The 13,096-nt window shown below is 39.4% G+C and overlaps 1 protein-coding gene across 2 annotated transcripts in view; it reads right to left on the bottom strand.

Annotated features, from left to right (window-relative positions):
* The window catches only part of cdh11 (cadherin 11, type 2, OB-cadherin (osteoblast)), an 84,613-nt gene that overhangs the window by 19,829 nt on the left and 51,688 nt on the right, over nucleotides 1–13,096 (bottom strand). For both annotated transcript variants that reach the window (XM_080037388.1, XM_080037389.1), the window contains exons 3-7: nucleotides 9,191–9,593; nucleotides 8,186–8,331; nucleotides 5,929–6,223; nucleotides 3,887–4,006; nucleotides 1,822–1,989 (exon numbers count right to left, since the gene is read on the bottom strand). In XM_080037388.1, coding sequence (XP_079893514.1) covers nucleotides 1,822–1,989; nucleotides 3,887–4,006; nucleotides 5,929–6,223; nucleotides 8,186–8,331; nucleotides 9,191–9,335 — 874 coding nt within the window. In that variant the 5' untranslated portion in view covers nucleotides 9,336–9,593. The remainder of the gene's footprint in view (nucleotides 1–1,821; nucleotides 1,990–3,886; nucleotides 4,007–5,928; nucleotides 6,224–8,185; nucleotides 8,332–9,190; nucleotides 9,594–13,096) is intronic.

The raw sequence follows: 13,096 nt of genomic DNA on the forward strand, positions 1-13,096 counted from the left end.
CACTATACAAAAGTGTGGACATCTCACTCAGTATAAAACCCTCAAAGTATAAAACATACTGAAGACAATGTGCTGGAGGAAAAATACCATATTTTTCCCATTTGAGCACTGCTGCTCATAAGGCTCTCCTTCTAAATTCCCCTCAAACTGTTGTCAGTGGCCTACACATTCAGATTTTAGCTTTGCGTCTCTGTATTTCACATTCCCTCCCTCCCTCCCTCACTGCTGCAGCTCGTGTCTCTCTAATTTCTCGCCTATTCAGCTTCTCCGCGGGCTAAATCCCAAGCCCTCGTCGGCTTCTTCTGTCCGTCCATTCCTGCAGCTACTCTGCTGAATCTCTGCCAGGAGTGGCTCTGATCAGAGCTGCAGGAGGGGAGAAGGACGAGGGAATAAAATTAAGAAGAAAAAGAACAGAGAGGCTGACTCTAAGACAGGATGAAAGAGGAGATAGACAGGGGTACGAAGAAAGCCGTTGTTGGACATAGAGGCAGACTGGAGACCGATACAGCGGTGCAAATCACTGCTGACGTTTCGATTGTTCCTGTTTCTATCAGATGAACCACAGAGACTGAATCCTAGTTTGAACATTACATATCTTGGCAAACCTATCATCGGCAGACTTATTGATGCAATATTATACATGTTTCTTTCGAAAAAAAGTGACAAATGGGTCTTCATTTTAAAGCCTTTGAATCTGACAGTCTTTACATGAATGCATCATTGTCAATGTTGGCAATACAAACGTCAACACAAGAACAATACCTGTTTTCTGTTGTCATACATGAATGTAAGAATTATTTACAGTGTACAGTACACAATTACAATTACAGTAAATCGTTAAAAATTATGTTAATACTGAAAATATGTGTACATTTTATTTCTCTTTCATTCTTTTTTCTAGCCTGGCAACGTCCGCCTACATACTTTCGCTCAATTTTTATTTCCCTTCAGTAGTCAGTCTGGGTGTGCGGTAGTATATTAGTGGGTTCTATCCAGCCAGATTTCTGCCAGTCCAATCAGCGAACAGAAGGAGTGGCTCAGAAGCCGGCGGATGACATACGTCACGACCAAACGTTATGCGATTGATTGGCAGATCCAGCGTGGCACTGGGCAGATCCAATAGTTTTAAACATCAACAGACACCAGTCTTCAAGTGAGGGACCGTTTGTCAATTGAGCGATTCCAGACCTTCTGTTCAAATTAAATTAAGTAAGATGGTCTGGTTGTCCTCTTCAAACTTTAAATCTGCAGCTTTTGACAAATCCAGCCTGAATATTTCACAGCAAATCAGTAATTCAACAAAATGTCCCAAGGAAGGGCTTAACCAGGCGCAACACACACACACACACACACACACACACACACACACACACACACACACACACACACACACACACACACACACACACACTGGAGAGGGCCAGTGAGTTACCTTTAATAATTGATTTCTTAAGTTATCTTTTGTGCCCCCCGGCCCGGAGTGCCTTCCCTGGCTTCTATGTTGGAAGCTAGTGACATGTTTTCTGAACTATATGCACACACACAGACACACTCAGATGCATATAGTACAGGCAAAATGAGGTACACACGTGTCTTGAGGCCAAGTGTCTGTGGGTAAACAGAACCCACGTGCACAGATGTGTTGCAGAAAGGGAGAAGGAAGGTAGGGAAAGGAAGTCCACACCGACTGTGATGTGGCTGATGTGTGGCATTTGTTAAACTATCTGACACCTTCACACCTCCTACATTAAATGTCCCTCACGAGGAAAATGACATACAGTAGATTTTATGAATCAGTATATACAGAAGGATGGTACTCACTCTGTGGGAACTTTGGAGGGTTGTCGTTGACGTCTGTGAGGGTGATTTTCACCTCGGTGGTGCCCGACAGCCCACCCATGTGGCCGCCCATATCTTTGGCCTGGATGACAACATCATACTCCTGGCGGGCCTCACGGTCCATGTTTGGCAAGGCAGTACGAATTATACCTGAAAGGACAGATTTAAACATCACATTGAATGTGCCTTGTCGCATCCAGGGAGAACGTTTCTGTGTCCGAAACCCAAAATTGCTTCACTGAAAGCTCAAGGATGGCATCGTAGCATTTTAATTCCAAAATGCTATTTGGGGTATTTTGGACTGATGGGAAATATTTTGGAAACTCTTGGCCCAAAACAACGGAATCAGCTGAAAAGCAAACAGTCAGTCAGCAGCCCTAATTTGTTTCAAGATATTTTATTTTGCAAGAAAACCCATCATCAGTCAACCGTCGCTTTAAAAAGAACTCTAGTTGAACATGTGTGAAGTCTTATTTTTCTCCATTTCAAGGCCTAGTAATCTTTTTATATCTGTTTACTTCATCACTGGCTGCAGTGCCTGGGAGTTGAGGCTTCTTCTGTCATTATGCCAAGTGTGTGTGTCTGTGACAGCACGAAAAGCTGATAATCTCCAAACCAATTAGAAATGTGAGCTATGGATTTGAGCCAGTCAAATACCCAACACTGGTTTGATTAGCCAGATTTACTCTCCCTCAAAATCTTTCTCTCTCGCTCTCTCGCTCTCTCTTCATGCCCTGACCACTATTTTTCCATAGAGTCACTCCTTTGAATCAAATGGTTCTCTCCTTAACTCATAACTCTTTGTCTGCCATAACCTCTCCCTTTACATCCAGTCTCCTATTTCAATGCAAACCCAAATATTAGGGAGTGCTCTGCAGAGTCCAGGCTAAATGCTGTTTTTACAGCACCGTCTTCCTTTCCACACACATTTCAGTGGAACGGACGTGCTGTTTCATGATCCCTGCACCATTGAAGTCTTAGTTGTTCACATTAGGTTGGTCAATGCTAAAAAAAAAAAAAAAAAAAAAATTGTTTTTAGTTTGGTCTTGAGTTTTTTTTTCACTTTCCACAATGTGCCTGCTAGATGATGTTATGTAAATAATATTATGAATTTATTTATTTTTTAATTTACAGTTTTTAATAATAATGACTGAAGATTTGAGGACTAAAATGTCCTAACTGCTTCTAAATCTTTGAAACAGTATGTTTACCAGGTAGGTTTGATAATTTTAAGTTGGAAAAACAGGTAGCAATTATTCACATGTATTGATGTCAAGATGTGAGAGCATCAGCTGTGTGAATTCATTATGGTAATTGTATTGATGTTGTCCATATTACCTGGTTGATTTCCTACCTGATGGTGAATCCAGAGACATGCCTTAGACAAGTGAAAACACAGAGGTTCCACTACAGAGAAACCTGTGCTTGGTTGCACTGAACATGTGTGTTTTAGATCATGTAGTGATGATTAGTAGATGTTAAAAATTGAGGAATGTACGAGATGTATTAATTTGGGGCGGGTATTTGCAAGGACTTCACGATACGATCAGGATACATTGGTCACAATATGATGTATCACTATACTTTGCAATACAATGTATATTGCAATTTATTGCATTACCTACATAGTTCACTGGAAAATTGAAACAGAGCTGAAATACAAGTGTACGATCTGGGTGGTCTTAATACATCACAACACATTATATTGATAATTCAGCGGACCAATAAAGTCAAAACTATTTAATCCAAAACTTAAATGACTTCCCGTACTGCTACATCAACAGGAGTGAATGTTGTAGTTCACAACCCGTTTAAAACTAGAATTTATTTTATTTCATAATATAGATTTTTGGAGCTGACAAATATTTAAAAAAAAAATCAGGATATAATGTTATATTGATTTTTAGCACAACCCTTGCATTTCTGTATACAATATCTGGCTAACTGAAAATATATATATTTTGTGTGTAGCAGTAAGCCTTTATTTTCTGATTTGTGTGGTGTAGATGTCTGTAAACCCAGGGCAGGGGTGTGTTTTCAGCCTCACCTGTCTGAGGCTCCACAGAGAAATACGGTTGTCCTTGCAGTATGCTGTACACCAGCCTGGCACTGTTGCCATAGGTGGGGTCATCAGCGTCTGTAGCTGTCACCTGCATCACCGACGTACCTACAGAACAGACAAACAGACATGGCAGACAAGTCAGGAGATGACTCTACCTCACTGATTCAGTTCAAGACAGTTGGCGGATTCACCTTCATGCAATGAAATGCAGTGAAAAACACTCTCCCTTCTCTCAGACTCTGCACCTGTACAGCTGGTCTCCACTAATACTTTTCTACATGTCATCACTATCGGGTAAAAACATTGACTGTACAATTTTGATGATTCTAGTGTTTAAAAAAATAAACATATTTCCTTCATGTGTCAACATAATTCAACAACCCTTGGGTTCATAAACCCTTGGGTTTATGAAATCAGCAATTAACCTCAAGTGTAGTTTAACTGAACTTAACACAGTTTAGCTGAGCAAATTTAGGCCCAATTAATTAATGTTGCAGAAGTGTGAAATATATTCTATGAACATTTCCCTTTTCGAGATGTGACACAACTCATAAAAAAATAACTCACTCAAAACTAGTTACTCTGCAATGTGTTTCTGTTTAGATCAGTTATACACCTGTCCCATATTTGACAGTCAAGTTTTATACACGGCAGATCAGAGCTGCAGATGGACATGGTGTCGCCTCCTATAGGCAACTAAAGTCACAGCAGCTAACAACGCTTAAAGCAAGTTATAGCTTCACGTTTATTCTATTTCAAAATGCATTTCAGCTTTTGCCTAGAAAATACCACCAATAAGTCAACTTTTCAATATTGTGTATTTAATTTATCCTTGTATTTTTAATCTGATGTAGCTGTATCAATTTTCATTCAACCCTAGTCGCAACATGCAGCTACCTGTTGTGTGTGCGGGGTAAATAACTAGGAGTGTTCATTTGAAAGAGGCTGCCGTCTCTATCTGTTCCAATTCTGACACCCATGAGGGAACATGGACCTAGTTAGCCAAATTGCAGCTTTTCATTCTGTTCCACTTCTTTGGTTGTGGATGATGACAACCCAGCCAGCCCCTCCCTGCCTGCCAGACGTCTGTATTCAGCTTTCAGCTTAAGAAGCGGATGGCTGGAAAAAGCCTGAATCCAACTCATTCAAAAGTCCTTTCAGCAGTTATTTCTTTGGAAGTCATGTCCATTCAAGGAAGGGATTTCTCTGGCTTTCACAGTAGCAGGCTGCACCACTGCCAGTGTGGTTCATTTCAGGTTAGCCTCAGGATCTTGAAGACTCTCCAAGACCACATAATATTCAGTAAGAAAATCTATCTGGATCAGAAGCGCTAAGTGAAGAGGCTCGTCGGAGATGGATGGAGCTCTTGCCCGTGCCAACCTTGTGCTAAATATTTCCTTGCTTTTGCTTAAACCCATTCACCCCTCTTAGGTACATATACAAGATATGTTTGTGTCAGCTAATAGTGCTGTCTGTTTTCCACTTCTCTATCACACTTCCTGTGGTCAGATTTCAGTGATAATTAAAAATGTATGAAAAAGGCTGTTCAGCAGACAAACAACACTGACCATGAAATCCATCAGTGGCTTCATTAACACATGTCACTCAATATGGCACCGAGAGTGTTCTAGAAATATGTTATTAGATGTTTCTTCCAAATCATAGTTCTGAAGTGATCTGAAGTTAAATGGTTAAAAGGTATGTGTCTAACTACTTTTAATCCTTGTTATCTAAATGTATAAAATAAGTGCACATAATGCATATTTTGGACAGTCAACATGCTCAGCTAAAATGCAATGATCTTCCTACAGTATCCTACTTCATTGTCATCAGCCCATAGCTTTATTCACAAACTAAACATATGCATGTATTATTGTTTTGCAGCTCTCCTGTTTGGCATTTCAATTTCTTCTCACCAGCCTTAACATTTTTAGATTTTCAGCAATCTTCAACCGAAGTCTTTACCTTTTTCATAGTGCCAAACTAAGCCTGCCCCCTGTTCCCTTTCCCTTTGTTGTACTACTTACCAACATTGGACATCTCAGGCACCCTGGCATAGTATGGCCCATGTAGAAACTCAGGAGGATTATCGTTGATGTCCTGAACTTTCACTATGAACTCTGATGGAGGCTCCTTAGGCTTATTAGTGTCTCTGTCCACAGCCTGGGCTGTTAACGTGTACTGGGCCTGCTCTTCGCGGTCCAAGGTTTTTGTGGCGTGGATGTTGCCTGTCTTGTCATCAATAACAAAGATAGTCCCCGCACCTTCACCAGAGAGGATGTACTTGATGTTGCCAACGCCTGAGTCTACGTCTGAGTGGAGCTGGATTGTGGTGAGGAGGAGGATGAGAGACAAAAAGAGAGTGAGATCATTTGAAAATGAAGAAAAAATACAAAGATGTATGCAAAGGCAGTAACTGATTGGTGTGGACAATATCTGGATTTCAGATGGTGTGGAGCTTAAGGAGAAAGAGAGAGACTAGCGATTTACAGAGTAAGCAATGTACACTCAACAAAAATATAAACGCAACACTTTTGTTTTTGCTCCCATTTTTCATGAGATGGACTTAAAGATCTAAAATTCATTCTAGATACACAATTGTACCATTTCTCTCAAACATTGTTCACAAATCTGTCTAAATGTGTGATAGTGAGCACTTCTGCTTTGCTGAGATAATCCATCCCACCTCACAGGTGTGCCACATCAAGATGCTGATCCGACATCATGATTAGTGCACAGGTGTGCCTTAGACTGTCCACAATAAAAGGCCACCCTGAAATGTGCAGTTTTGTCTCACAGCAAAATGCCACAGATGCCACAAGCATTGAGGGAGCGTGCAATTGGCATGCTGACAGCAGGAATGTCAACCAGATCTGTTGCTGGTGCATTGAATGTTCATTTCTCCACCATAAGCCGTCTCCAGCAACTTCGCACAGCCATTGAAGAGGAGTGGACCAACATTCCACAGGCCACAATTGACAATCTGATAAACTCTATGCGAAGAAGATGTGTTGCACTGCATGAGGCAAATGGTGGTTACACCAGATACTGACTGGTTCTGAGTCCCCAGATCCCCAATAAAGCAAAAAAATGCACATTTCAGAGTGGCCTTTTATTGTGGACAGTCTAAGGCACACCTGTGCACTAATCATGATGTCAGATCAGCATCTTGATGTGGCACACCTGTGAGGTGGGATGGATTATCTCAGCAAAGCAGAAGTGCTCACTATCACACATTTAGACAGATTTGTGAACACTGTTTGAGAGAAATGGTACAATTGTGTATCTGGAATACATTTTAGATCTTTAAGTCCATCTCATGAAAAATGGGAGCAAAAACAAAAGTGTTTTATATTTTTGTTGAGTGTAGTCTGGTAGACAGTCAAAACAGGAAAACATAATGTGTTTGGCTGTTTTTTGGCAGATGTGATGTGAGGCTTCTTTTTCTCAGGCCTACAAATTAAGGAAGCTAAACGACTGTAGACAGGATAGTAGAGAGACAAGGCAAACACTAATAAGTAAGTGATTTAAAACGTTGTCAAAAAAAATGAAGAATGTTCAACATTCAATTAAACTCTTATTCTTCCCTTATAGCCCATATACTATGAAATATGACGCATTGTAAACATCATTTGTTGTTTGTTATGAAAAGCCGCTGCTCGGGTTGAGTGATGATGTTGTTGTGGAAGAGTACCACCAATCATCTTCACCCTTGAAAATGAACATGACCTCTTCCCTTTCTCTCTCTCTCTCTCTCTCTCTCTCTCTCTCTCTTTGATAAATGGTAAAGTTATTTTAAATCCCATTGAAGCCAGCCAGTCAGTCAGTCATTTCATTCACCCTATATATATATATATATATATATATATATATATATATATATATATATATATATATATATATATATATATATATATATATATATATATATAGAGAAATATATATAGAAATATATATATATATATATATATATAATATATATATATAGAAATATATATATATATATATATATATATATATATATATATATATATATATATATAAATATATATATATATATATATATATATAAATATATATATATATATATATATATATATATATATATATATATATATATATATAAATATAGAAATTTGACCTGCTGATAAATAACCAAACTGCCCTCCAAGGATAGGCCTTGGAGGGCAGTTTAGTTATCAGCAGGTCACATTTCAGATGTAGTTTTTAGATACTAATTCTGTTTAACTCAAGAGAAGAGAGAATAAGGCTTTCTTCACTCACCCTGCCCACCAGCACCGGGTCAGGTCCAGTGTACTCCTCAATGACGAAGAACTGATTCCAGACCCATCCTCGTTTGGACCTGTGGAGTACCTGCCCTTCCTTCCCTGACCTCTGTCTGTGTCTGTGCAGAGACTGGTGACCTACACCTACAGCACAACAAAGAAAAACATAAATACATTTCTAAAGACCAATACTACATTTTCTATTACCCAATCCAATCCTGCAGCACATTTATTTCAGGCTTCCATTATTCAGATTTTTAAACTGCAGTTCGTATTCTGAAGATTTTTTCAATAGACTGAATTCAAAGGTGGTAACCTTGTGAACAAAGAGGCCACATTTTGAATGATGGGTCACCAGTTAAAATCCCAGCTGTGAAAATGTGCATGGGCGGTATGAACGTCACACACTTCTGCAAGCATCGTTTTAGGTGGCACTTAGAAAGGCACTTAACCTCTGTGTGTTGCAGTGCGGGCTATGGCTGCATTGAGCAGCTGCCATGTGTGAACATCTGTAATTGAAGGGTGCATCGGTGGAAAAATGTAATAGCTAAGAGAATCCAGCTATATGCCAGGTAAAGGTTAACTATAAAAAGAAGATTTAAATTGTAACCAGGGAGAACCCGAACACATGAAACAAGGGTGGAAATAAACTCAAGATGCAACAAAGGCCTAAACAGCCTTGGGAGATGTTTACAGAAAGAGATCACATGGACAAGAAAATGTGAATTTGTGCTTTTCGGACATTTAATTTACTTAAGGACACCTTGGTTCACAGCATGTATTGTTGCATCTGTAAAATAATTCTCAAAATAGGACGTTCAGAACTATGAAGTTACATTGAGAGACGGGAACATGATAAGTTTACAAATGTAAGTGAAAGTGTATTTAAGGAAGCATCACAGTTACAGTTTAAGGTTCAGAGTATGATCCATGTAGAACAATTCCTAGTAAGTGAGACATGTGGAATCTTAATGATAGGGAAAAGTTATTGCTTTTGTCTTACCTGGTCGTCTGTGTCTGTGGTCCCTATGATCCAACGAAGCCTTTTCTTTGCGGGCTGCTAATGCAACGCTAAAGAGCGCAGAAACTCCCACCAACACCAGGAGGGCCCTCAGCAGCCCAAGGCCCTGCTTCTTCATCATTGCCATCGTGGCCGACCTGAGCTACCGAGCACTTCAGTCCACCCCCTACTTTCTGGTTCCTCTCAGTGGAGCTCCGCTCCCACTGAGGTGATATCCTGTTTATGCTAAAGAAATGTTGATGAACTTCCTAGTTCAGTAGCTGAGATAGGGTCTGCTGGTATGGATATTCATCACTGACGTTCCCGGCACTGCCTTTCTTCTCCTTGTTTGTTGTCGTCTTCTCTTTCACAGGTTGTCCAGTTCTTCTCTCCTCCAATCACAGAGCTGAAACGAACGGAGAAGGAAGCAGTCTGGTCAATGACAGAAAATGAACGCATACTACTTACAACAATGCACTTAAATACTATAGAGCAAATTCACATTCAGTTTAATGAAACTTTTGCAATGCAGTCAGCTTAATCTTTTTTTAAGTGATGAATTTACAGCAAAAACAACCTTAACAGTCCAGTAATCAATCATTTCTGTCTACAAGAGAGGGTAATGTTGATCGACAGCAATTGGAGATCTGACTTCTAGTTGTTGTGTTGATTAGGACATTGTACTAATTAACAAGACAATCCTATTTGTGAACTTATTAGCTTTAATTCAATTAGACACAGACATATTCAGTTTGGGAGGTACCGCTCATGTACGACACCAGATACAAATACAATATAAAAGTAATGTAAAGCAAGCATAGGGATGTACGGAAGTCAATAAAGGCAGATATTATATCATGACTCTCCCTTTCATCTGTTTAACAGCACTCACATGGATTAAGGCATATTTGCCTCTTCGGTAAATGGACCTGCAGCACCAAAATGAAATTTGATCAGTGTCTATCAACACTCCTGTCCTGTCAAGCAAACACTGCTTGCTCATTACAACAATATGTAAATGGGTGCCAGTGAAATGCCCTTATGTGAATTTTTAATGAAATGTTTTGGCATATGAGCCTGTTAATTTAATTGGATGGAAGGAATGCATCAAATGATGCCAAGATACGGGGAATAGAGGAATAAAGGTGATTGGCCTTGAGCGACCACGCTGCATATCCAAACATCCAATTTGACTGTTTCAGCAGAACAGAAGGGGCAGGCACAGTTATTTGCTGGTTGCTGCTAGTATCAACAAGCACCAGTATTTTAATCAGTCATTTTCAAAACCAACCCTTCATGAGCCTTTCCATATCTGGAAACCCTTATGGTAATGGTAAAGTTCAGTTTGGATGTTAAGATGACAAACTGCTTGGTTAAGTTGAGCAAATGTTTTGGTCTTTATAAAATAATAATTATAATTATAGTATATAGTAATAATAATCCAATGTTAAGAGATGAGACGTACATCCAGAAGTCAGAAGTTGTTTGTGCAACTATAGAAGACACAAATTTCTCTCTAAAACTGTATTCAGCAGTGTAACGGTCCCAAACTATTTCCTTTTCTGCTGCTATGCAATGAACATGGATACAGTTTTTTTTTCACTTTAAGTGCCTCACTGCACTTCACTTAAGGCAGTACAGTCATTTTATCGACCTGCACCTATCTGGATATAAATCTTCCCAACCTAGTAGGTATAGAATATTGATGCATCATATGCAAACAGCTGCATCTCCACAGAAGCTCCCTTATGGCAACATACATGGTTGACATAATATTTGGAGCACAAAAGCCGATCCTCCATGCTATATTCCACATTGACCTGTAGTGTCTGTTTGCAATATGTGTGTGTGTGTGTGTGTAATATTCAATAGCTCAGTAAATTAGAAAATTCCCTCGGGGCTCATTGGCTCGCGTTGACCACATAACCAGCCAACCAGGGAGTGTTGACACTTAATCCCACACCGGTTTATCATCTGGCTAATTATTCTTGAGTATTTTGATTGATGTGCATTTACATAATGCGTGTCTTTATATGTTGGTGTGTTTATTCCAGTGTATAATTCATCTGCATACAAGCTGCTTTATCTTAATGTCAATTCATTTTCTCAATGAATTAAAATTGTCTAAACTTTTTTTCTACTCCGTCAAATTTGATTAGTGAAACTTAGACTTGGCTATAACAACAAAACAAACTAAAGCAAAAACTCATCTATTCTCGGAAGTTGTCACTCGCAGGTGAAATCATTTGTGAATTTTAACATGGAATCAGCAAAATAAGTCTTAAAAACAACAACACCAAAACAAGTATGAACCCCCTGGCGTGCACTGGTTGTGTGAAGAGCTGACACCTGCTATGTTGGATCTATTAACAGGCTCTCAAACTGTCATTTATGTGTCAAATTAATTGTCTGCTTTATTTAACAAGTGAAAAATAATAATAAAGCAAGTCCAAAATAAATAGCTTTCACCAACATCCTGATACCCAGCCACCGGTCATTTGTTATTTGTCTCAAAACCTGTCAAGGCAAGCAACAATAATAAAATGGATTGATTATCGGCGCACAGAGTCATAGCTCAAAAATACCCAATGCGACTGTGAATGTGATAACGCATGACGTGTTTGGCGACAATGAATTGAAACCACTGCACAATTCAAATCACAAGTTATTTCCTCCCGCACAAGATGGGGAATTAACAATACAGCTTAAAAATCCTGCACGTTCAGCCTCTTTTTTTCTGAGCATTATGGATTGGACACCCTGGATAATCATGCACACTATAGTTTTTATTAGATTATTTTGTTGTGTTCTTCCCTCATGGCTCAATGCAAAGATAGAGAGAGAGAGAGAGAGAGAGAGAGAGAGAATGCAATGCAGAAACAGACCGTGATAATGATTCCCCAGGGCACGCATGCCTTTTGGCGAGACCACTTCCTCTGTCTGAATACATGACTCAAAAGCCACATTAGACTAGTGTGTGTGTACTTTTCCCCCTGGGCTCGTTGCGAGGCTGTGAATCCATGAGTCAAGTGTTGGATTTGACTACTGTGATTCATGGGCTAATATTAGAGGATAGCTAGACCCACGCTGTGTCTGTGTCACAAAGGTCAGAAGAGGAGGGTTAAAATAATTGCAGGGTGACATACCAATCACACCACGTGCGTGTATTTGGCTATGATTAGCTATGTCCATATATGTGATGGGTTTACATGTGACTGTGAAATAGTTTGGGAATGTGGATCTTTGTGTGCATGACCCCGTGATGCATCAATGCATTTGGTGTTTAAGTGGGGTATTCTAACTAAAGACAAGTAATGTACGTGCATGCACTACTTCTTCTCTTCCTCTTTCAAAGTTCAGTTTGGGTAGATTGTTTCATGAGAATAGGTCATTTTCTAAAATTGCCTGGTAGTTTTGGATTGGAAACAGTCCTGTGATGTCCTATTGCATTCCATTACTTTGCACCAATTTATGGGACAATATGGGACACAATGTTCAGCAAAGTCCTTCTTATCGTGTTTACGACAGAATATGGGTCTGCAGTGAAATATTGTTTGGGTGGCTTAATGAGTGGGTTTGTAGTCCATCCTACTTTCTTCCTTTCTGGCTGTGTCTCATGCTGAGCCTCTTCACTCAGAGTAGCTGTAATATCCTGCTGCAATCACAGTGATTACCTCCAGAACCAAAGCATCTAGTCCCACCAACTGTGAGAGTGAAAGCAAATTATTCTCTCTAGTTCTCAATTTTTCTTTCAATTTGTGTAAAGCCTTATTTAGCTCATATCTACTCCTCCGGATTGTTCTCTTCACAATCAGATGGGTTTGATCTGAAATGTAAAACTTTCCACACATTTTTATCTGGAACAAAAAGCAAGGACTTTTTTTTTAAATGCTTTAAAAAATGACTTTA

Source organism: Ammodytes marinus, assembly GCF_949987685.1.
Source record: "Ammodytes marinus genome assembly, chromosome: 11".
In the NCBI taxonomy this organism is placed as follows: domain Eukaryota; kingdom Metazoa; phylum Chordata; class Actinopteri; order Uranoscopiformes; family Ammodytidae; genus Ammodytes; species Ammodytes marinus.